General features: G+C 51.1%; 2 protein-coding genes across 7 annotated transcripts; both read right to left on the bottom strand.

Annotated features, from left to right (window-relative positions):
- Positions 1–108: 108 nt before the first annotated feature.
- On the bottom strand, positions 109–3,841 carry Tppp3 (tubulin polymerization promoting protein family member 3). The gene is made up of 4 exons (XM_005076285.4): positions 3,685–3,841; positions 1,023–1,216; positions 759–912; positions 109–640 (listed from the first exon to the last, which is right to left on the bottom strand). The coding sequence occupies exons 2-4, from the start codon at positions 1,208–1,210 to the stop codon at positions 452–454; spliced, it is 531 nt and encodes a 176-aa protein (XP_005076342.1). The 5' UTR covers positions 1,211–1,216; positions 3,685–3,841; the 3' UTR covers positions 109–451.
- Positions 3,842–4,784: 943 nt separating this feature from the next.
- On the bottom strand, positions 4,785–20,675 carry Zdhhc1 (zinc finger DHHC-type containing 1). 6 transcript variants are annotated; one of them, XM_013117915.3, is made up of 12 exons: positions 20,617–20,675; positions 18,156–18,202; positions 16,317–16,559; positions 11,416–11,591; positions 9,477–9,578; positions 9,051–9,175; positions 8,810–8,968; positions 8,484–8,596; positions 5,827–5,909; positions 5,543–5,636; positions 5,331–5,409; positions 4,785–5,221 (listed from the first exon to the last, which is right to left on the bottom strand). In XM_013117915.3, the coding sequence occupies exons 3-12, from the start codon at positions 16,557–16,559 to the stop codon at positions 4,938–4,940; spliced, it is 1,458 nt and encodes a 485-aa protein (XP_012973369.1). In that variant the 5' UTR covers positions 18,156–18,202; positions 20,617–20,675; the 3' UTR covers positions 4,785–4,937. The 6 variants fall into 6 exon arrangements, with proteins under 6 accessions (XP_012973369.1, XP_012973370.1, XP_040592549.1 ...); XM_013117916.3 differs by having other exon boundaries at positions 5,827–5,906; XM_013117918.3 differs by lacking the exon at positions 5,543–5,636 and having other exon boundaries at positions 4,947–5,221.
- Positions 20,676–21,768: the final 1,093 nt, after the last annotated feature.

Here is a 21,768-nt window from a genome sequence, read left to right as displayed (position 1 = left end):
TGGGAAGGCAGAGGCCAGCAGGGAGTATTTACAGGAGACTGATGATCCTGAAGGGGAGCTGCATTATGAATGGCATGGCCCCGTCACCGTATACCCAGTCAGTCCACATTGGTACAAAAGGTATCTTTATTGAGGTCTGGGTAAGAATTAGGCACTTGGCCAGAGCAGCAGCTTAAATATGAGGCAAGCAGGCAAGAGTTAGCCATGCCTGGGACCAGGCTGGGGCAGTGAGGGTACAGGCACTGACTCCCAGACAGAAGTCAGGGAGACAAGAAGGAAGGAACACAGAGGTCTGGGTCAGAGGCCTGATGGGATGGCCCCTGGGACTGGGCAGGAAGCTCTTGGTGGCAGATCCAGCAGGGGGGAACCAGGCTTTCTTGCTCCATGTGACCCTTGACCCAGGCCCGAGCCTCCAGTGGGACAGCCTCACTGGGGGCCGGCCTCCCCAGTCTCACTTCTTGACCTTGGCATCATAGGTGCCAGCATTCTTGTAGGCACTCACGTAGCCACTGTCGTCCAGGATGTCCTGCCGGCCAGCGATGCCCTTGCCCTTGCCACTCTCATCGAAGCGCTCTTTGTGGGAACCTGTGTACTTACTGGTGTCAGTCAGCCGCTCCACAGCACCTCCCGTTTTTGCTTTCTGTTTGGACAGAGTTCCCACAGGTCACCTGAGAGGGAACCTGGCCCATCCTACCCACCCCCACGCCAGCTGAGATTCCCCACATCCCTCTCAGCAGCAGGGTGAGCAAGGCACTTACAGTGACACCCAGGTTAGCTGGTTCCTTGCCTGCTACCAGCTGACAGATGGCATCAAAGGCCTCTTCTTTGCTCTTCCCCTTGAACCGCTTGGTTGCCAGCTCTTCCAGGGCCTTCTTGAACTCCTCGTAGTTGATTACTCTAGCTGACTTCGCCCTGCCACACGCCACATGCACCATAGGGACCCCTTGGTGATGTCCTCCCTGATTCCAGCCCCAACTCCCACTTTCTGGGAACATGAGAAACAGGGTTTGCCTGGCACTCACTTGACTTTGGAGAAGACGATGTCAACATCTGTACCCGTTACAGCCTTTCCGTCTGCCACCTTACAGTCCTTACACAGCTTGGCCCAGTTCTTGCCATTCATCTCCTGTCCACTGGCCTTGGGGTCGCCATGGATGGCGAACTTTCGGAAGCTCTCCTCCAGCCCAGCTATGTCAGTGCTTGCTGCCATGCCACCCTGTGGGGACGCACCGTAGTCACCTCCCATCCAAATCGCTCCTCCCTCCTCTAGACCCAGAACATCCCTACTGCCATCTGTAAGGTCTGAGTTGGCCACACTTCTGGTACAGTCCCTCACTCAGGCCCGGCTGTCTGGGGAGTGGGGTTGGCACCTTGTGTTTTCTTGTGCCCCAGAGCTGAGAAAGAGCCATGGGCAGAAAGGTTCTGACACACTCAGTGCCAGTCCTGGTTCTCAACAGGACTCAGAAGATGAAATCATGATGCCCACACAGCACTGAGAACAGAGTGGCGCTGTCCAGGAAGACAGAAGGTAGCAGCCAGGGCACGGCTTTGTCTGTCCCTGGCACAGAGCCTGCTTGGGTGGGAGGAGGAGCAGAAAAGCCCTTCCTCCCTGTGAGCTCCATGTCAAGCTGGGCCAGAGCCAGGCAAGGCTGGTGTATGGGCAGGTATTTAGTGAGGACAGTGACTCTCTAAGGGTCTTGAAGACCTAGAGAGGCCCAGCCTACGCCTGACAAAGAGCAGGAGCAAGGGCAGGGGTGCATGCCCTAGGCAGGGGTGCATGCCCTAGGCAGGGGTGCAGCTGGCCCAGCCCTGGCCTTGTTACTATTTGCTGTTAAACAAAAACATGAGGGGAGCAGGAACTTGGGTCTGGCCTGGCCACAGTTTGTGAAGCCTGGAGACAGTTGCTAAGGGAGGGTGGTGCTGCTTGGAGAGTGTTGCTAAGGGTAGGATGGTGTCAGGGCGGCTTCAGGGAGAAGCTCCCAGTGCTGCTGGGCTGGGCTGGGCTGGGCTGGGGATCAGGGGCCCACGGGTGGGGCATGCCAGCACTCCCTAAGCCTAGGGCACAACCGTGGCTTCCTGGCCCCTTGCCACTGATTGAAGCTGTAGCTCCCAGTCTGTGGAGCTTAGGAGTGGGAAATTGGAAGGAACCTAGGTGGAGGCTCGTAGAGTAGCCCCTAAACTCCTCCATGCTGCTAGTGGGACCATGATCTTAGTGCCTCAGTCCTTCCCTGAAGCACACATCTACAGTTGAGCCCTCTGCTAAGGTCTTCTTACCACACCCTGAATTCCCGCAGCTCATATGCACCGAGCCCTGGCTCGCCATCACCCCAACCATACCCACAGCCCTGCACTGAGGCCTCCTCCATCCACACACAACGCCCAGAATGTGACTCTTTCCACTTCCATCCCGGGGCAGACACGGAGAGCCCTGCTTTGCACCCCTCCTCAGCACCCCCTCAGCCCTGCACTAAAGTGCATATTCATAGCCCCCTACCACAGCCCCTGACCACACCCTTACTCAGCTCTCTGCAGCAGCCCTCTGACCACACCCTCAGCCCCACTCTGAAAGTCCCTCTGCAGCTCCCATTTTGCATCCTCTTCATTCACATCCTGAAGACCCCAAGCACACGCACTAACTTCACTCTGCACCCACAGCCCTTACAAAGGCCCCCGCCCTGCCCTAGAGCATCCCTTCATCTATGGGCCACAGCTTCTGCCACAGCCCTGCTTTGAACACTACCCACGATGTCCAACCTATGCAATAACATTTCCATACCCCCATGCAAAACGTTCAACACCCACCAACTCCCACTCACACCACACCCTCAGCTCTCCTGTTCCATCCGTATACCTAGAGCTGTTGACACAGACTACCTCCAAGCCCCTCAGAGTCTAACCAGCACCGGCATTTCCATACGCCTGCATCATGTTAGGACATACCACCATCACCACACCCACTGCAGCATCCTGACCACACCCTCATTCTCAGCCACCATCTTTACCTCTGTCTCTCAGAAAAAAATCACCAATGACCACGACAGCCCCCCCCCACACACACACAGCCTCCTCTTCTTCCATAAGTAGCCACTGAAAGCCCCTTTCCTGGTGACCGCACCTACTCGTCCATAAGTTGCAGTTCTTAGGACTGGAAAACCCAAAGATCCCACATTTCAGGGACCTCCGTGGGACTGACCCAGGTGGTACTGCACTTACTTCCCTTTGCCTCTCCCAAGGTGCAAACCCCAATCGGGAAGCCAAAGCTCTGCATTTGTTCACCAAAGGTAAACATGTCCAGGGGTATTTGAGTGCTACACGGTGCATGTCTCAAGGAAACGGGAGGGTCCTGAGCCTATGGTTCATTTCTATCTAAGGGTAGATGGATAAGGGGGCTGTTCAGGTGGAACAAAATCACAGACAGCTGCTCTGGGGTCTGTAGGCCTTGGATGGAGTGATCATGCCTCTGAACTGAGTCTGCCCGTCAGCTCCTGCTGGGACAGCTGCAGTCATCAATCAGCCTAGCAAGGAGGTGGGGGCAGGGGTGTGTATGGAACGCTTGGGGCCAGGGCCGGGGTGCTCAGCTGGTGTCCTCAGCTCAGTACCATCCAAGTGTTGGTACAGGCTGCTCCCACCCACCCCTCCTTGTGGAGGATATTAACTAGGGCGGTCGACGTTCAGTTCTCCTACCGGCTTCTATCTCGTGGCTGCTCCTGAGCGTGCCTTCGGATAGACAGGACGCTGGAACTAATCGACAGATGCTGGAGACCAGGAGGCTCCACAGCTCCGCTCCCTACTGGCTCCCGGACGGGACTGCAGCCGGGGCGGCTCCGCGGTATTATCCCTTGTTTCTCGGTCACCATAGAGACCGTAAGTCCCACCCCCTAGGCAGTCTCGGCGGGAGAGTGACCAAGGTCACGCTAGCTCCTCCCACCAGACCCCGCCCTGAGTGCTCAGTAGGCACTGGGCCCTTGGAGTTGCGGCGACAACCTTATCCTGCCCCTCCCCTTCAGCCGCAGTCCTCAAGCAGCCAGAGCTGCCCTCTGCAGTCCTGGATGTCCTAGAATGTCCTAGGCCCCCCAAAGTTCAAGCAGGGTCCCCAACCCTTAAGGGACTCCTGAAACAGTCGACCTGAGACTGCTTAGAAGCTGAATTGAAGAAAAGAACGGGATCCCGTCCCTCATTGACAAGGGGCTACAGCTAGCTCAAAGACCACAGTTACTGCTAACTGTGGCGTTTGCAAACTACTCCCAGGTTCTGAGTAGGGTCCAGATTCTGGAGCTTTGGGAGAAGACCGAGACAACCAGTGGATCACAAGTGCCTAGCCCCGAACGCTGGATACTTTGATGGTGACCACTGTCAGGAAGCAATTCCCAGACCTCGAGAACGACTGTCTCCTTCCATTGCCACCTCTCCTCTCCCATTGTTCCCTCCCGAGCCTGTATCCCCCTTTAGTCTTCAACAGTAAACACTAAACTAAATAACCTTGCTGGGCATAGTGGCACGCGCCAGTAATCTGGGTATTCACGAGACTGAAGCAGTGGGTTCAAATGCGGAGGCTAGCCTGGGCTACAAAGGAACTGGGAGGAGGAACAGAGGAGAGTAGTCGTGCTTGACTGTGAACAAGACCCCATTTTTAATCTCCAACACTTAAAAATCCTCTAGGGAGCCTTCCACGACCTTTCCTAACCCACCCTACTCTCTGCCCAAGGCCAACTAGTAACAATCACGATCCGGCTTCAGGAAGACCCACGGCTCTTTCCATTATGAAAATAAGCACTAAGCCCGCAAAAGCATAAAAAAAGTTTATTGGAGCATCAGGGCTGGTGGAGCGGATATTGCTGAGTCTTGGGCAAGGGAGGCCGATCCCGCCGGCCTTGAGGCCCCTAAAGTGCACTAGGTGCGGCGAAGATGGGGTCTTGCATAGAGTCAGGCCGCAAGCACTAAGGTAGGCCATTTTCACCACCAGCAGGTTTCCCGGGCTCGCCGCTGCTTGGGCTCACAAAAACGGCCGGAGAGCGTGCCTGTAGCGCCAGCCCAGACTCTCGGCCCCTGGTTCCTGGGGCGCCCAGCGCAGCACTGCCCAGGCGTGTCTGGGCTACTGGAATCTCTTCCATGTACTCGGCTGATGCTGAGTAGTAGGCGCCTGCAGGGCCAGGCGCATGCACAGGGCTGGCACTGATGGAATCCGATGAAGAGCTGGAATGGCGGCAAGGGGTCCCAGTCCCTGCACAGTAAGAGGATCTTTGGTTGAGACAAGGGCTGCAGATACGACCTTAAAACCTTTCCCTCCCTCAAACTAACGCCATAGGACCCAAGCAGAGAGGGGTGCTCACCCTGCAACCTGGGCAGCGGGGGCTCCCGGCCCAAGATCCCAGACCTGGACAATCTATACACACGCCGCTTCCTCTTTTTCTGCAAAGACAGGGAATGTGGGCCACTTTCCTAGACCCCACTTTGTCAAAAGCAGCAGAGGTAGTACTAAGAGTAGAGGCTTCTTTTCCATCTCCCTCTTCTTGGGCAGAGGTCCAAACCCAGTCCCTCCTACCTGGGGTTGGATCCGTGGAGGCAGAGCCAGTGTGTCTGAGGAGGAGGGCAGTGGTGGTTCCACTTGGCCTTGGGTGGCAAGAAACTGGGAAGGACTGAGGTAAAAGCCAGAGAGCAAGCTCTAGATGCTGCCCCCGGAGTCCCTCCCTGCTAGAGGTTCCCTTCCTAGCAGGACAGAGACACTGATCCATCCACGACTTTGCTGAGCTGGACCTAGACCCACGCTTTGCCCTGACCTACCTCCCTTTCTCCCACCGCCCATGGAGACAGCCAGGTGGTGCTTACTTGACATTTAATGCTGCAGGCCTGGCCTGGCCGGAGGGCTCTGGACGCACATGGCTGAATGTCCTCATGTAAAACTCCATCTCCTCGGGAGAGAAGGGGTCAGGAAGGCTGGGAGACTATGTCTGGATCCACAGCCTCCTAAGCCCTGGACACACCTTGTCACTGGCCTCTCTAGCTTGCTGGTCTCATGTCCTAAGGGGTCTAAGGCTGTCTTCCTAGTTCTCAGATGAGCTGGGAAAGCCCTTCTGCAAGGCAAGGCTTCAAACACTCATTTCTAGACCTTACCTCATCATAGGGACTCACTTCATCTAGTCAGACTCCAGCCATTCTACCTGAGGAAGACTGCAGGCACTTAGGTACAGTGTGCCCAGACTGGGGAAGCATAGCCAAGAGGTTCTTAGGGACAAGACACTCAACAATGGCCCTCACCTGCTCCTGGCTCCTCTTAGGGCTCCAGCCACCGAACTAACTTGTTCAGCGACCAGGGGACCACAAAGCTGTTCACAGAGCAGCAGCTCGTGTGCTCCAGACTGAGAGCACCAGTCACACTGGCAGCATACAAAGTGCACCCTCACTCTCAGAGCGCCAGCCGGAATTCTGGCTGCTGGGAAGGAGGATGTGGGTGCAATCATAGTTGTCTCTATTCCCCAAAAGGAAAGGGTGCAGGTGATGAAACAGTACTAAAGCCCTGAATCTTGCTCCACACAAAGAGAACTCGACGGCAGTGAAGTAGCCAACCCTGAAGCAAAAGGGCTGGGAGTGGCTGGGCCGGCACCACTGTGTCCCAGATGCCTCCAGCTTTGCCAGACAGAATTGCAGGTGAAGAAATGAAAGCCCGGGAAAAGGCAGCTCAGGAAGGGCGTGGGGCAGAGGGCAAAGGGCGGGGCCCATGAGCTGGAGGGAGCACGCAGACAGCTGTCGCCTACTAGGCAGTCGTTTCCATGGTGACAGAGGCGTCCTGACTAAGGCAGGGACGACACTAACAGAAAGCCGTCTCTAAAACAAGCCTATGTTTTGGGGGCAACGGCTCTAGAGAGGGGCCCCTCCCAAATTCCTGCTGGGTGGGGGTGGGGAGGCTGCCTGCCAGGTCCCTGAGCGTTTTAGGGACTAGGATAAAGCTCAGCCAGCCACTGGCTAACCACACAGGTGTAAAGACTCAGGCCACAGATAAGCCCATGTTCAAACTCTGCCCAAGATGACCCTTTGGGGAGAATAGGGGAGACCTGGCCAAGCAGAACAGCACAGGAGTCAGAAGCTAGTCCCAGGCACTGGAGCCTGAAGGTCTTTTTCCCTCCTTTAGTAGGAACTCAGCACCCCACAGCACCCAGCAGAGGGGGACAAAGGCTACCTTGGATCCCCTAGTCTCCAAGCTACCGTAGAAGTCAAGCCCTAAGCAGCTAAAACAAAGTCTGAAGATATCACCAGGAGGTGCCCACTCAGACCCTCCCTCCTCTCCTCAGAACTGACCCTCAGAAACCTTCAAACATTTGCACATTCCTGAGCAGTACTTTAGAGCCTCTCTGCCATAGCTTTCTCTTTCTGTGAAGAGGACCAGCACCCAGCTCCTATAGAGTAGGCTTTCCCTCAAGTTAGCTGTAAACAAGCAGAATCAAACATCTTTGTTGTTATCACAGCTGGGTCCAAAAAGTACAGGACCCTGGAGTCTGGGCATCCCAGAGCAAATCTTGCCTATTTCCTCTCCTGAGAATCTAGGATGGCTATCCCTATCTGTATGCAGCTCAGAGCCCAGGATTCTCTACCAGTTGCTAACACTCCTCAGCCTGCCCCGTAGGCAGGGTTAAAGCCCTGGAGATCAGAAAAGGAGAGGCAGGGTCCTTTTCCAACCCGCCCACCAGCCTGTGTTTGTATCCAGTTGCCATGAGGATTTGGGATCCAGGGCTCAGCCTTCCCAGCATAGCCTGCCTGGGCCCCCTGCCTTTACAGTCCCTAGGGGCTTTCAGGACTGGACCACCTCCATCCCCAGCTGCTGACCTCAGGAAGCCAGGGGGCATGGGAATGGAGATAGGCTGGTCAGCAGCTGGGCTGGCCAGGCCAGAGCCTAGGTTGCAGGCCTCTTGCTTTGTTCTCTGTGTGTAGGACCTTAACTCTTCCCAGATCAGGCTTCTGTTTAACCTTTCTGAACCTCAATGGACCCATGGACTGTTACAGTTGACCCTGTTCTAAAACTAAACTGGAAGATGTAAGAAGTCAAGATTACAGATAACTGAGGATTACAACCTAACTACCCAGTTGATAACTGGTGTTTGGGTTCCTCTACTACACGCCTGGTGCCTGAACAGAAAGGTACATGGGCCTGCAGAAACTGCATAGCTTTTGGCGATGTTGGTGCCCACTGGCCCAGCACAGGCCGGGTCCTGCTTCCCCAGGGCCCACTCCAGCTACTATTCTAGGCTTGCTTCCCTTGCATGGTCTCCTCCAATGGTTCTTTTTTTGGGGGGTGGGAGGTTTGGTTTTTCGAGGTAGGGTCTCTCTGGTTTTGGAGGCTCTTGTAGACGAGGCTGGTCTCGAACTCAGAAATCCGCCTACCTCTACCTCCTGAGTGCTGGGATCCTCAACGGTTCTTGATGCACAGCCCCACTCCCCCCCCTCACCCCCACACACACATTCATGCCCGGGTCTCTGGGCCACCTCTATACCTTAATGGGCTGCATCTTGCGGGGGCATGACTCAAGCTCCTTGTGGGTCTCCTTTGCTTCCTGAGCTGGGCGGTGCTGTACGATGTACTCATAGGTGGTAAGTTTGTGCCATACTGGTGGGTGTGGGAAGAGAGGGGTCAGTAGTGTAGAGGTGACCCTGGAACTTAGAAGGGAGGGCACCCAGCACTAGGTTCAAATCCCTAACCAGGCCTACCACAAGGAACCAACACTAGTAAGGTCCATCACTGCAAGGCTCTACAGCCCAAAAAGACACCTCCCTGCGGTGGAGACGATCCCATCAATGGCAGCTTGGAGGAGGCACTTACTTAAATACATGTGGAAGCAGAACAGGTGGCCAAGCAGGGCTGTAGAAAGCAGGCCCAGGAAGATGAGCAGGGCAGCCAGGGCCAGGATGGCAGGAGCCTGGGTCTCCACAGGGGCAGCAGGCAAGAACACAAACCACACATCTGTGTGATTCTTCAAGACTGCAAGGCATACGCAGTCTGTATTTAGCCAGGGGTCTCGTGCATTGACTAAAACATGTCTGTGTCTAGAACCCACACTGACCTTCAAAATGTTGGTTAGTACGAAGCCGCATGGGGTTGACAAAGAACTCCACGAAGACATAAGTGGCTACCAGCACCAGGAGCAGAACACCCAACAATGCAGATGCCACACTGTGTAAAAAGAGCCTGGCCCAGCCACGGGCAGCTGTCAGCACTCAGGAACCCAGCTTAGTAAGGGCCAGAAGCTCAGAAGCCAGGCTTCTGACCCCAAAGCCCCAACTCCTCAGAAGTCAAAGTCACAGAGCCTGAAGACGGACAGCCACTGATCAGGCTCCCCGTTTTCATCTGGACCAATAGGGTGGAAGTCTCCAAACCCACCCTCGTCCATCCCGAGTATCACCTTCTTGGCATGTGCACATCCCTACCCACCACTATGCACTGTGTTACCAGCGGTCTTCAATAGAGCCCCAGACCCCAGCTGACTCACCGGTAGTTCCTCTCGCCCACGCAGTTGTTGAGCCACTTGCAATGATGGTCGAAGCCGCATACACATTTGTTACAGGCGCTGCAGTGTTTCGACCGCGCACTCCTGAGGAGGGTCGGGGAAGCACCTAGAGGTCGGCCAGCCCACCCTACCTTGGCAGGTGAGTCTCCCTAATTACCCACAAGCACCTCCGCCCCTCCCGGATCGCTGCAATGAGGAGCACACGCGCCCTCTGGCGGAAACACAGGGTGGGACCCCTGGAGAAGGTTCTGAGAACCACAGTAGAAGGAAGTGGGGTGCTTTGTGGGGCCCTACTCTTGAACTACATACCTACGTAAAGTTCACATGAGAAGGAAAGGAGGCGTCCTTTCCAAGCAAGGACCTCTGTGCCAGACCACACACAGATGCAGGTGTGGACCCGAGGCAGAGTGCATAGCTGCCCAGCGGGTGCGTTAACTGCATTTCTAACGGCTCCATTTTGGGGTCACTTTCCTTGCCATCCTATGGGAATTTTTCTGGCACTCTTCCAGAAGGCCTGTGTGGGCTAACTGTAAAGGAGCCAAAAGGAGAGGTGTTCACTGTCATCTAGGGGCATTAAGGGATCTCATGGGCAAGGGACTTGTGAGAGAAGGCCACATTAGGACACAAGTGGAGTCTCCCCAGGGGGCATCACAGAAGACCCAGATGAGATAGATGTGAGCAGCATGATCTTCCTCCATCACTCAGAGCAACCGCCAGAGCCACTCAGAACATTTGCTAGCTGCTCCTTAGGGAATGACGACAGGCCTTCCAGTTCCTGTAGACAGCCTGCAGATTCTAAGTGCAGAGCTGCCCTTGAGCTACACTCCACCCCTCAGCCCATACCTGAGTCTGGAGATTTCAAAACTCCAGTAATGTAGGGAGGAGGTACTGGGATTTGCCAAAGGAGAATGAGTGTTCCACGTCTGTCAATAGAAGTAGGACATGGAGCAAGCCACTTGGCCTCTTTGGCGTCAGACTCCTCATGGGTAACTGAGTAAATGTGCTGGGGTAGGGGGTGAGAGATGGGGGTACACAGCTAAAGTAACCTTGACTCTGCTACTCAGTAGCCTTGTAGCTTCAGGACACCTCCCAGCTTTCTGAGCAGTAGATTCTGGCTCTTTTGTTAAAGGACACAGTACTTAGCCCAGAACACTTCAGGCTTAACCCCCTCCTGTCCCTATCCAGGTGCCTTTTTTTCCCCCTTCAGGTTTTCAAGACAGGGTTTCTCTGTGGCTTTGGAGGCTGTCCTGGAACTAGCTCTTGTAGACAAGGCTGGTCTCGAACTCACAGAGATCCACTTGCCTCTGCCTCCTGAGTGCTGGGATTAAAGGAGTGTGCCACCACCGCCTGGCCTATCCAGGTGCTTTTAAGAGACTAAAGATGTCATTAGCAACCACTTAGAAATGACTTTGGTGCCACCAAAAGCCTCCTGTTTTGCTATAGGAAATGCTATTCCTCATCCTTTTTTCTAATACTCTCAGGTCACTCTGCCAAGACTTTTTGTCTTGTTTGTTTGTTGTGTGTTTGTTTGAATCTGTGTCTTACTTTGTAGCTCTGGATACTGTCAAGCTCACCGAAATCTTCCTTCTTCAGCCTCCCAGTTGTTGGGATCACTCGATGCACCACCATGCCCAGCTCTACCAAGACTCTTTAGTTTTGTTTTTGAGACAGGGTCTTACTGTACAGCCCTGGCTGGCCTGGAACTCACTATGTAGACCAGGCTGGCCTGAACGCAGAGAGATCTTTACACGATTAAAGGTATGTGCCATCACACCCACCCTCCACCACAACTGGACTATGGAAAGGACAAGTGTTCAGAGGCGTACGTATGACCATGAAGCCTGGCATGACCTCTTTACCCTGAATGTAACTGTGATGCTCCAGGCACATTCATGGCCCACACGTTCACTCATGCACTCACACATCTACATCGCACAGGTTGCAGTGCAGGTCTTCAATGACGTGTGCATGCTTGCTGCGGTTGAAGATAGGCAGGGGACCAGAATAGCTCTTGTCCCGCACATTGGCATCTGCTGGATCGATGGAGACAGCAGTCAGGTGTACCACAAGGTGGCCGGCAAAGATGGCACCCATGCACTAGCCCAGCAGGTTAAAGAGTCAGTACTGTGCAAACCAGGAGCCCCACCCACTTACTTAGACATAGGACTTCCCCGTCCATGCAGATTTCCTTTGTACAGAGACTCCGCCTGTGCTATGTTCTCCTGTCAATCACCAGATTTCTTTATCAGACCGCTAGGCCCTGGACTGAATAGGGTCATATGATAATGGAGCCCAAAGGCCAGGACAACTTACTACTATCACCAAGGGGGTCTAGCCACAGGACCAAGGCCTCACCATCTCAGGCCAGTTTCTGGTCTCAGATTTCAGAAGGTGAAAAAGACTAAAAGACATCATCCCTTTAAGGTCCCGAGATCTAAGTTGAAACTCTGAGCTTGTTTTCTTTGCTTTCACAGGAGGTAACTCTGAGACAGAAGCAGCTGCCCCCTTTCACTAGCTAGGGTCAAATGGAGAGCCACTTGCAGGCAGGACTAATCTACTTGCTGCCTCCCCTCAAGTCCAGGTATTTGGCACCCTAAGCTGAGTGTCTGCGATAGCCTCATGTTCAGGAGTAGCCAGGACAGTGTAGCTAACTCCTGGAAATAAAATGAAGCTTTCCCAGGACTTACCTGAGCCAAATACAGGAAACGAGTGTGCTGTGGACTGGGTGCAAACTCTCTATATACAAGTTCACCAATAGGTTCTATCCAGGCAGACATTTCTTTTCTTCCCTCTATCCCATGAGCACTCTTTGTCCTCCTACTAGCCAGGCAGATACTGTCCCTCCACCCCTCAGGACCTGACCACTAGGAGCTAGGCTTCCAGAATGCGCTGTACCACAGACGAAAGAGCCAAATCTGTGCTCAACACTGAGCTCTCCATTGTTATGACCAATGCTGTGGGTCAGCTCTTCACCTCTTTCTCTTCTCCTCCAGAGGGTACCCTTCCTGTGTTCCAGGAGTGTGCTTTCAAAGAGCCTACACCTAAGCTCTCCCCTGCATCAAGGCTCACACTGGCTCTAATGTCTCTCTAGCTGAGGTTCATGCCTTAGCCCAGAGCCAAAACACACCTCACTCTGGTTTCTCCCAACTCTAGACACTCACTGTGGGCAAACATTTAGTTTCCTGCCTTCTCCCAGTCTTCTCTACCATTTCATTCACTCAACTGTTTACACAGTTCTCCCCTTTGCACCAGACATGAAGGAATATGGAGACTTGGTCCTGAGCCCTAAGAAGCCTGCTGCATGATGGGAAGCACAGATACTAATCAAATGGTACATCAGTTCCATCCGTTTGTAACTGACTTGATCTAGTCTGACAGGATCTGGGAGACTCCTCTGAAGAAGTTTCATCCAAGTTGAGATGTGGACAAGAATGTGTGGAAAGCAAGGCAGAGAAAGAAAGAGCCATGCAAGGTGTCAGTCAGAGAGGTGGCTGAAGTGTTGTCCCAGCTCATGACTGCCATAAAGGACGAGGACCCATGCTGCCAAATTCTGAGCTTTCAAAGGGGACTCAAATAATCTAGGCTTGTCAGGCAGAGTGGCACACCTTTAATCCCAGCACTCGGGAGGCAGAGGCAGTGGATCTCTGTGAGTTTGAGGCCAGCCTGGTCTACAGAGCAAGTTCTAGGACAGCCAGGGCTACACAGAGAAAACCTATCTCGAAAAAAGTATCTAGGTCTCCATGTGAGATCTCTCAATGTTTAAATGTTAAAAGAAATGATTTTCAAAACATGTAGAAAACCTGTGCATGTTTGGTGTTCATCATCCTACAATTTTACACAATTTGACAACCAGACTGACCCACTGGGCTGTTAGCTCTTGGCCTCTGACTCAGCTGGTTGGTGAGGCAAGAGCTTCTGGGAAGAGATCATTGTTGTCAAAACAGGGAAAATAAAGGGAAGCTGGACAGACAGGCAGACTTCACATGCAGAAAGCCATGAGGTCTAAGGAGAATCTTGAGCCTCGTTTTTAAATCTTTTTTTAAGTTGTATTTATTTATTATGTATACAGTTTTTTGCCTGCATGTATGCATGCATGCCATAAGAAGGCACCGTGTGCTCTTAACCTCTGAGCCATCTCTCCAGTCCCCAGGCTTCATTTCTTTTTTTTTTTTTTTTTCAAAACAGGGCTTCTCTGGAAGCCATCCTAGAACTCACTCTGTAGACCAGGCTGGCCTTGAACTCACAGAGACCCACCTGCCTCTACCTCCTGAGTACTGGGATAAAAGGTGTGGGCCACCACTGCCCAGCCAAGCTTCATTTCTTAAAGCAAGAAGAAGCTGCTAGATTTTGAGCTGGCGAAACATTATCAGCGTGTGTGTGTGTGTGTGTGTGTGTGTGTGTGTGTGTGTGTTACTCTGGCTTCAGGAAGGGAAGTGGGGGAAAGAACAGGAGGGAGGGAGGGAGGGAGGGAGGGAGGGAGGGAAGGAGGGAGGGAGGGAGGGAGAGGGGCAGAGACAGTGTGTGTATGTGCAAGAGCTGCGGTAGTGAGGAACAGGAATGCACCTCGGAGACTTACTAGGAAATTAACCACACACCTAGGTAGAGAGGCAGGGAGCAGTAGGAAGAAGCCGTAGGAAGCTGGGGAAAGAGGTAAACTCAACAGTCCTGATGCCTGACTGCTATCAGCAGTGCAGGAAAGGGAGCCAAGCATGTGAATCAGGCTGGGAGAAGGGGCTGCAAGCAGGTGTGGGCTGCTAGGTATATGCCAGGCTGCTGGAGATGATGGCATTTTTCTGCTCCCAGTCTGCCCCCTGACCCTTCCCACGTTTACATGGAGGGCAACCACTATGTTCAACCTACCAGCCTCCTCCCCCGGGCCACTACGCACCTAAAGTCTGGGCCCACAGTGGGGACTTGGTGCCTGCTTCATTCCTCTGAGGCCCTGAGAACTTGCTTTAATAGAAGGGACTTTGATGGCACCATATAACCTTGGTCAGGCTGCCAGACTAGGTGGCTCTGGGAGCTTTCATGTGGCTCAAAGAGGATAAAGAGAAAATATAAAGTAGATCAAACCTTCAAATCATTCCATTTCCTCAGCCTGAGCTGCCCGTCTGGCCTCACTGGGTACCAGCTGTGTGACCTCGGAAGGCACTTCCTGTCTGAGTCTCTTGCTTCATATGGTCTTACATGAGAAATGCCCTCATATGTTCGTGTATTTAAACTTGGTCACCAACTAGTGGTGCTGTTGGGAGGTTATTGAACCTTTATGAGGTGCAACCTTGTTGGAGAAGTGCATCATTGGCGGCAGGATATGAAGAATCATAGCCTTGTTCTACTTTCTGCTCACTCTGCTTCCTGTGTGCAGCTGAGATGTGATCAGCTAGGTTCCTGCTCATGCCTCATGCCTGCCTACTGCCACGCCTTTCCCACCATTAAAACATCACCTAACCCTCTGGAACCACAGCTAAAATAAATTCGTCTATCACTTGCTTTTGTTCGTGGTATTTCATCACAGCAAAAGAAACATAACTAATATACTTTATTAGTGGGGAGAATGCCTTCCTTACAGGATTATCATAAGGACCACAGGAGAACACCCCTGTCAAGTGTGTGGCGTATGGGAGTGCTCAATAAATGCTACTTTTGTTTACTGCTACAAGCCAGGTGCATGCTGGGTACCTGGGTAACCCTGAATCAGGGGTGGAGCTATTTCAGACATGAGACTGTCCCAGGAAGTATTCCACCTAATCACATGAAGGCCCATGCATCTTAAGGAACATCATTTCCTATTCATTCACCCAGCTGAGGATCTGGCCTTGGGCTCCTATAAACCAGGAAGCCCCCAATGACTCAGCTAATGTCTGAGGGTGACAATCTTCTCCAGAAACCCTCTACTCGACTGCCTTTGTCATTCACCAGCCCAGGGCTCTGGAGTCTCCCAAGAAAGCACACTTACACTAACAGTTAAAGTCCTTTATGTTCACATAGTTCCTAATAAGGCCTCATTCTCAACCCAGCCCTTGGAAGCAAACAGAACCCTTCCTGTGGACCAGAGAGCTTGCGAAGCTGCTCTGATCAGCACAGCCCTGCTGACATGTTCCCTTCAGCTTATCCTCTTCAGGAGACTGAGGCCCGTGGACAGGAACAGGAACTCTCTGAACAGGAGACACAGAGGCCCACTGTGCCCTACACCAGCCTTGTAGCCATGTCTTCTGTCCCTGGGGGTTGTGACCAGGCTAGGCTCGACCAAGTTAGTATTTGTCTCTGCTTTCTAGGCATTTCTGTGCCTCCTTTTTGGCATAAGTATCCTCATCCTAAAGTCAATAAGCATGCAAATATTCATGGACATAGCAAAATAATGCCTATAAATAAAGTCACATTTTAAATGTACCAAGAAACTTACTATGGGAAAACTGTACCATGACAAATTCCTTCACAAGTGGAATAATTGGTCCCTAACTTTCTGTTTCAAATGAGGACTGAACCCAGGACCTTGCACATGCTGGGCAAGTACTCTACCAACTGAGCTATATACCCAGCCACTGATTTGCCCTTTCTTTAGCTCAGGCATGAGTCTGAAGAAGCTTCAGGGGTCTTTGCCAGATCTTCTCTGGTACTTAAGTGCTCGGAGGAACTTTGGGGCTGTCCACTCACTTTTATCAGAGGAAGGGTCAAGTGAGAAGTCCAAGCCCAGCAGAAAATCAACTGAGTCAACCCTGCTCTACATCACCATGTGCTCCCTAGGACCCTGCGCCCAGCTTCAGGTCTCTGACTATCTATCCCTTTCCCCAACTTTTCCAGTTCCATTTAATCCAAGGATACAGCATAGCCAGCAGGCACCCAGGGGTGAGGCAGGAGGGGAACAAGGACCCCAAAGCCAATCACTGCAAAGAAGAGGTAGAGCAGCCAGGCCACAATCTGGAGCGGGTGAGGGGGCCAGCTCCATCCATTCCTGCGAGACCGCTGGCCCTGCAGTTCTGGGGAAGCTCCACTGTCCTGGGAAGGCGCTGTCCACACACTCTTCTCAGGGGCTGTCTTGTTGGAGGGTTTGCTGCAGATATTCATCTCCAGAGGGAGAAGAGTAGAGCGCATTAAGCCCAAAGGGCCCAGTGGGAGTGCAGGGTCCCGGCTGCTGCCAGGGTTTAGCAGGGCTGTATACTCGGCAGGGGACCTGGGGTCTAGTCTAGTAGTTACATGCAGTTGGGGGCAGGGTGGTAATAAAGAACAGGCTCTGACCCCAGCCTGGCCAGGACAAGGGAGGAGGGTCCAGAGTTACTCAGGACACAGTGTGGCTGCCCATTACTCAAAGGGCTCTGTCTCCACAGCCATAAGAGTGAAACTCAATAAGACATGTTCTCATCTGGTAACAATATCAGGCTGGGGCCAGAGCGATGAGAACACATGCTGATTCTGTTAGGATTAGTCACCTCCGTCCAGAGATCCAAATCAAGTGTCAGAGAGGGCCCCCCTTATCCTTTCTGCTGAGGGAAACAGGCAGTGGGGGTGCTCAGAAAGGAGATCTGGCCTCAGCTGCTCACAGACATAATCCCTTTAGGACCAGGGACCAAGAGCTTCTCCCCTGTGCTTCAGAGGGGCTCTCTATGGTTTCTTGGCTGAGGATGAGCCCATACGCAAAAGAGGGGAGGATTCCTTCTAGCAGAATAAATGATCGTGTTTCTCCCAGTCAATCTGGGTGTTGTATAGATTTACCAGAAGGGTAAAGGTCACTGAGAGAGCTCCAAGAAAGACCAAGTGTTGGCCAGAGACAGACCACCAGATGGCAGCAATCCCCTACCCTGGCCTGCCTTGCTACAGCCAGCTGCTGGCCAAGGCAGTAGGGGCAGTAGGATCAGCTTGTCCTTACAGGAGGGAGAACACTGCCCACCAGTATCTTCTGGGCCCACAAACCAAGCAAACAGGCCAGTTCTGAGTTCTTGGTGGGAAGACCAGGAGCTAGCAACAAAACCCAGGCAGCTGGACACTCCTTTCAGGAGCCCACATGGTTTGCAGATGCAATGTCCCTTACAGTGACTCCTAGCTAGGGCTGCTGTTTTGAAGGAGCTTCTGGAAACTCTGGGAGGTAGAACCTAACGAGGGGAAATGGGTCAGTGGGGATGGGTTTAGGAATGCTAACCCTGCCTACCCCCTGCCTTACTCTCTACTGCCTGGTCTGCTATGATGTAAACAGCTTCCACCACCATGAAAAGAGCTACTCCACCATGATGAGTTCGAACCCTCTGAAACAATGAGAAATAAATCCTTGCTTCCTTGGGTGGTTTCTTTCAAGTTCTATCGTTGCAGTTATGCAAACATAGATAATAAACTGACCAAGCCAAAAAAAAAAAAAAAGAAAAGAAAGAAAGAAAGAAAGAAAGAAACTCAGTACTTCTACCTGGAATAACTGGCCCAAAGACCACAAAATGTAACTGGGTCATCCCTGCTCACTTCAGGCATCCCCTGATACAGGGAGATTTCCATCCCCTGAGCAGAGTCAGGGCCCTTGTGCTAAGTCCTTATTGGGACTGTGACAGCAATTGAGAGTACTCTGCCATCCTCATGTCTACCACCTTGCTACATTAGTGTCCTTCAAAGACAGTGAACATGCTGTAATTCATTCACCTCTGTCCCCATGCACCCCCCCCCAAGGATCAGGAGATATACCTTGTATATAGCAGATGCTCAGTGAATGTTGGATGACTTGAAAACATCTGAAATAAAAGCAAATATGTGTAAGAAAATGATGTATAGTCCTGGCCAACCAAGACTGAAGTGACTGAGGCAACACCGTCTTGTTCTGACTCCATCTGTGGCTGCTTAGACAGTTCTCAGCCCCCTACCCCCAGCAATTACAGCTGCCTTGGCAACATACTTGGGGTTTCCATGACCCTGACCTCAGTGCAGATGTATTCACCAAAATAATTCATATTTATACAAACTTAAACTAAAATAACCAAAGGTATAAGTCAAATTAATTGTTGTGTGTCTGAAGTAACTGCAAGTGTTGCCAGGTTACTCTGACCCTCATCTGACATTGAAATCATTGTTTTTTGCCTTTGAAATCACTGAATCCTGATCTTCAGCACCAAGAGACTGAAGCATGAACCCTCTCTTGGTCACTGGTCAAAATGAAGGTTCTTACACTCTTAATTGGCTTAATCATGGTGGTTGTCAGGACCTTTCTCTAACTGAACGATGACAAGGCCAGGTGGTCCACTCCACTCTGCCTTCAGATGTCCCATCTCACCCTTCCACACAGCTGCGACATGACTCAGTGACCTGTCCTCTACCCTTACTTCCTCTACCAACTGGCTGTCATCCTGACTGCTGGACATACACTCAAAGCCACACTTTCCCTCAGCCCTCCTAAGACCAGGCCTGGCACCCCTCGAAGCCATCTCTGGATGGTCTCATCTCAAAGCTAAATGGAGTGACCTGAGTTTTCTTGAGACCAAGGTCAAGTCCCCTGATCACCTGCCCTGCCTTTGATAAGAAGTGCACAGGATGGGAGAGCCCTGGCTTTGGAAGAACCAGGTCTAGGTTTGTCTTTTGGCTTTTACTTATTAGCTTTTCCTCTGAAAAGTAGGGGTGCGAATGCCCCCTACATAGGATGGTACTGCAGGCAAATCCTACAAGTAAATGTGCTCTGCATGGTAATGTAATTACTTCACATAGCTCTCTGGTTTGTCTCCTATCCATAGGCTGCAGTATGGTGTCTGATCCTACAAGGTCCATGTCCAAAATGAGAGGACTGATTAAGGTTGCCACAGGAACAAGAAAACAGACATTAAAACACAGACTTGCAGGCTACAGGTGTAGCACAGGGATAAAGGACTTGTCTAGCATATGTGAGGTCCTATATTTCGTTCCCAGATGCATACAAGCACATGCACACACACACTCACTCACGAAATGCGTGTGCACACTTGCATGGAGGACAACTCAGAAAAGTACAGTGATTGTAATCCACTATATGATAAAAATTATAGGAAAACCATTTAGTTACCCTCAGAAAGAAATTTGGGGCTTTTTGTTGTTGTGTTGTTGTGTTTGTTTGGTAGGGTTTTGGTTTGGTTTGGTTTGGTTTGGTTTGGTTTTTTGAGAAAAGGTTTCTCTGTGTAACAGCCCTGGCTGTCCTGAAAGACACTTTGTAGACCAGGCTGGCCTCAAACTCATAGAGATCTGCCTATTTCACCCTCCCAAGTGCTGGGATTAAAGGTGAGTGCCAACACTTTCCATCCAGAAATTTGTATTTTTGAATTCCAAACACTATTGCCAAGAATTTAGCAAGTTTATCCATAATTGTTATAAAGCTGAACCGCCAAAATGTGTTGACCATAATATTCTGACTTGCATTAATGCTTTTATATCTTTTTGTTTGTTTGTTTGTTTGTTTGTTTGTTTTGAGACAGGTTTTCTCTATGGCTTTGGAGCCTGTCCTGGAACTCCCTCTGCAGATCAGGCTGGCCTTGAACTCACAGAGATCTGCCTGTCTCTGCCTCCTGAGTGCTGGGATTAAAGGCGTGTGCCATCATTGCCCAGCAATGCTTTATATCTTTGTATATTTAGTATTCATACACATGCCAGGCATGGTGCACTCAGGAGACAGAGGCAGGTGGACCTCTGTGAGTTCAAGGCCAGTCTGGTCTACCTGGTAAGTTCCAGGATAGTCAGGGAGACCCTGTCTCAAAAAAAGAATGAATGAATGAAAGAAAGAAAGAAAGAAAGAAAGAAAGAAAGAAAGAAAGAAAGAAAGAAAGAAAGAAAGAAAAGAAAGAAAGAAAAGAAATTCACACACACAATGGGGAAATAGCCAAATCTGATTTCTCACCCCTATTTTTTTCATTTACAATCAGTCCTTTATTTTATTTTTTCTAAGACAAGGTCTCTTTATGTAGTTCCAGCTGTCCTGAAATTTGCTACATAGATTAGGTTGGCTTTGAACTCACAGAAATTCACCTACCTCTGCTTCCCAAATTCTGGGATTTAAGGCATGTACCACTATGCCTGGCCAAAATCATATACTTTGATACCTTTTGATCCTTTAAGAGAAAAAAATCTAACGTTCAGAATTATCAATAATAGGAAATGAGAAAACATTGTTCTGAGACAAGCTCTTACTTACTATGTAGCCATTGCTAGTCTTGACCAGTTGCCTCTTCCTCCTGAGTACTGGGATTATAGGCATGTGCCACCACACCCAACTGCAAAAAGAAACTGAGAATGAAATACTCTACATCACAATAGATTCTTCTGTGTGTATATGTATCCGTATGTGCGTGCATGTTTGTATATATCTGAGTGCGCATGTGAGGGGGTATGCATGGGTTTGAATGTAGAGGCCAAAGGTAACCTTAGTGTCAGGTGCCATCCACCTTTATTCCTTATTTATTTACAGCATGTGTGTGCACATGTGCATGAGTGCAGGTTCCCAGAGTCAGAAGAGGTCACCAGGTTCCCTGGAACTGGACTTACAGGCAGTTGGGAGCCATCTGATGTGACTGCTGGGAAGGAAGGCAGCCAGGTCCCCTTCAAGAGAAACAAGTGCTCTTGACCAATGAACCATCTCCCCTTCTACTCTCTCAAAGGGAAGGGAGCTACAGCGATGTGAACTACCCTGTAGATGCTGGCAACTGAACCTGGATCCTCTGCAAGAGCAGCTAGTTAGCCATATCTCCACTCCCAGGGGATCTGACACCCCCTTCTAGCCCCCAGGCATGCACATGGTACACAGACATTCATGTAAGCAAAACACCCATAGACAGAAAAATAACAATTTTTAAAACCTTTTTATATTTATAGGCATTTTGCCTATATGTATATCCATGGAGGTCAGGGAGACCTGTAACAATGAGGTTTCTTTAACCCCCAAGTAGAGGGTGCATTCTTCCAAATGGCTTTTGTAGCCAAAGTTTGCTGGGTTCTTTGCCTCCAAAGGCTTTTGAATTGCAAGCAGTCTGCTTTGCTCAAGCCGTGGCACAGATCATATGTGTTTCTCCTTGAGTTGGACACTGGAGAGCTAGGCATGGGAGAGTAGCTACAGCCTAACTGTGAACACAGTTCTGAAGTTGCTTTCTTAAGTGGGTGGTCCCAAGAAACAAACACACTGCCTTAAAAAAAAAAAAGACAGTCTCATTGTAGCCATGACTACCCTAAAACTCATTATGTAGCCCAGGTTAGCTCAAACCCTTGGCAATCCTCCTGCCTCATGCCCTTGAAAGCTGAGGTTGCAAGTGTGAGCAAATATGTGCAGCACAAGTATTCTGACACACACTTC

Source organism: Mesocricetus auratus, unplaced genomic scaffold (assembly GCF_017639785.1).
Source record: "Mesocricetus auratus isolate SY011 unplaced genomic scaffold, BCM_Maur_2.0 Super-Scaffold_100062, whole genome shotgun sequence".
Classification (NCBI taxonomy): domain Eukaryota; kingdom Metazoa; phylum Chordata; class Mammalia; order Rodentia; family Cricetidae; genus Mesocricetus; species Mesocricetus auratus.
The sequence above is the reverse complement of the archived record's forward strand: the minus strand, read 5'-3'. Positions and strand labels throughout refer to the sequence as shown.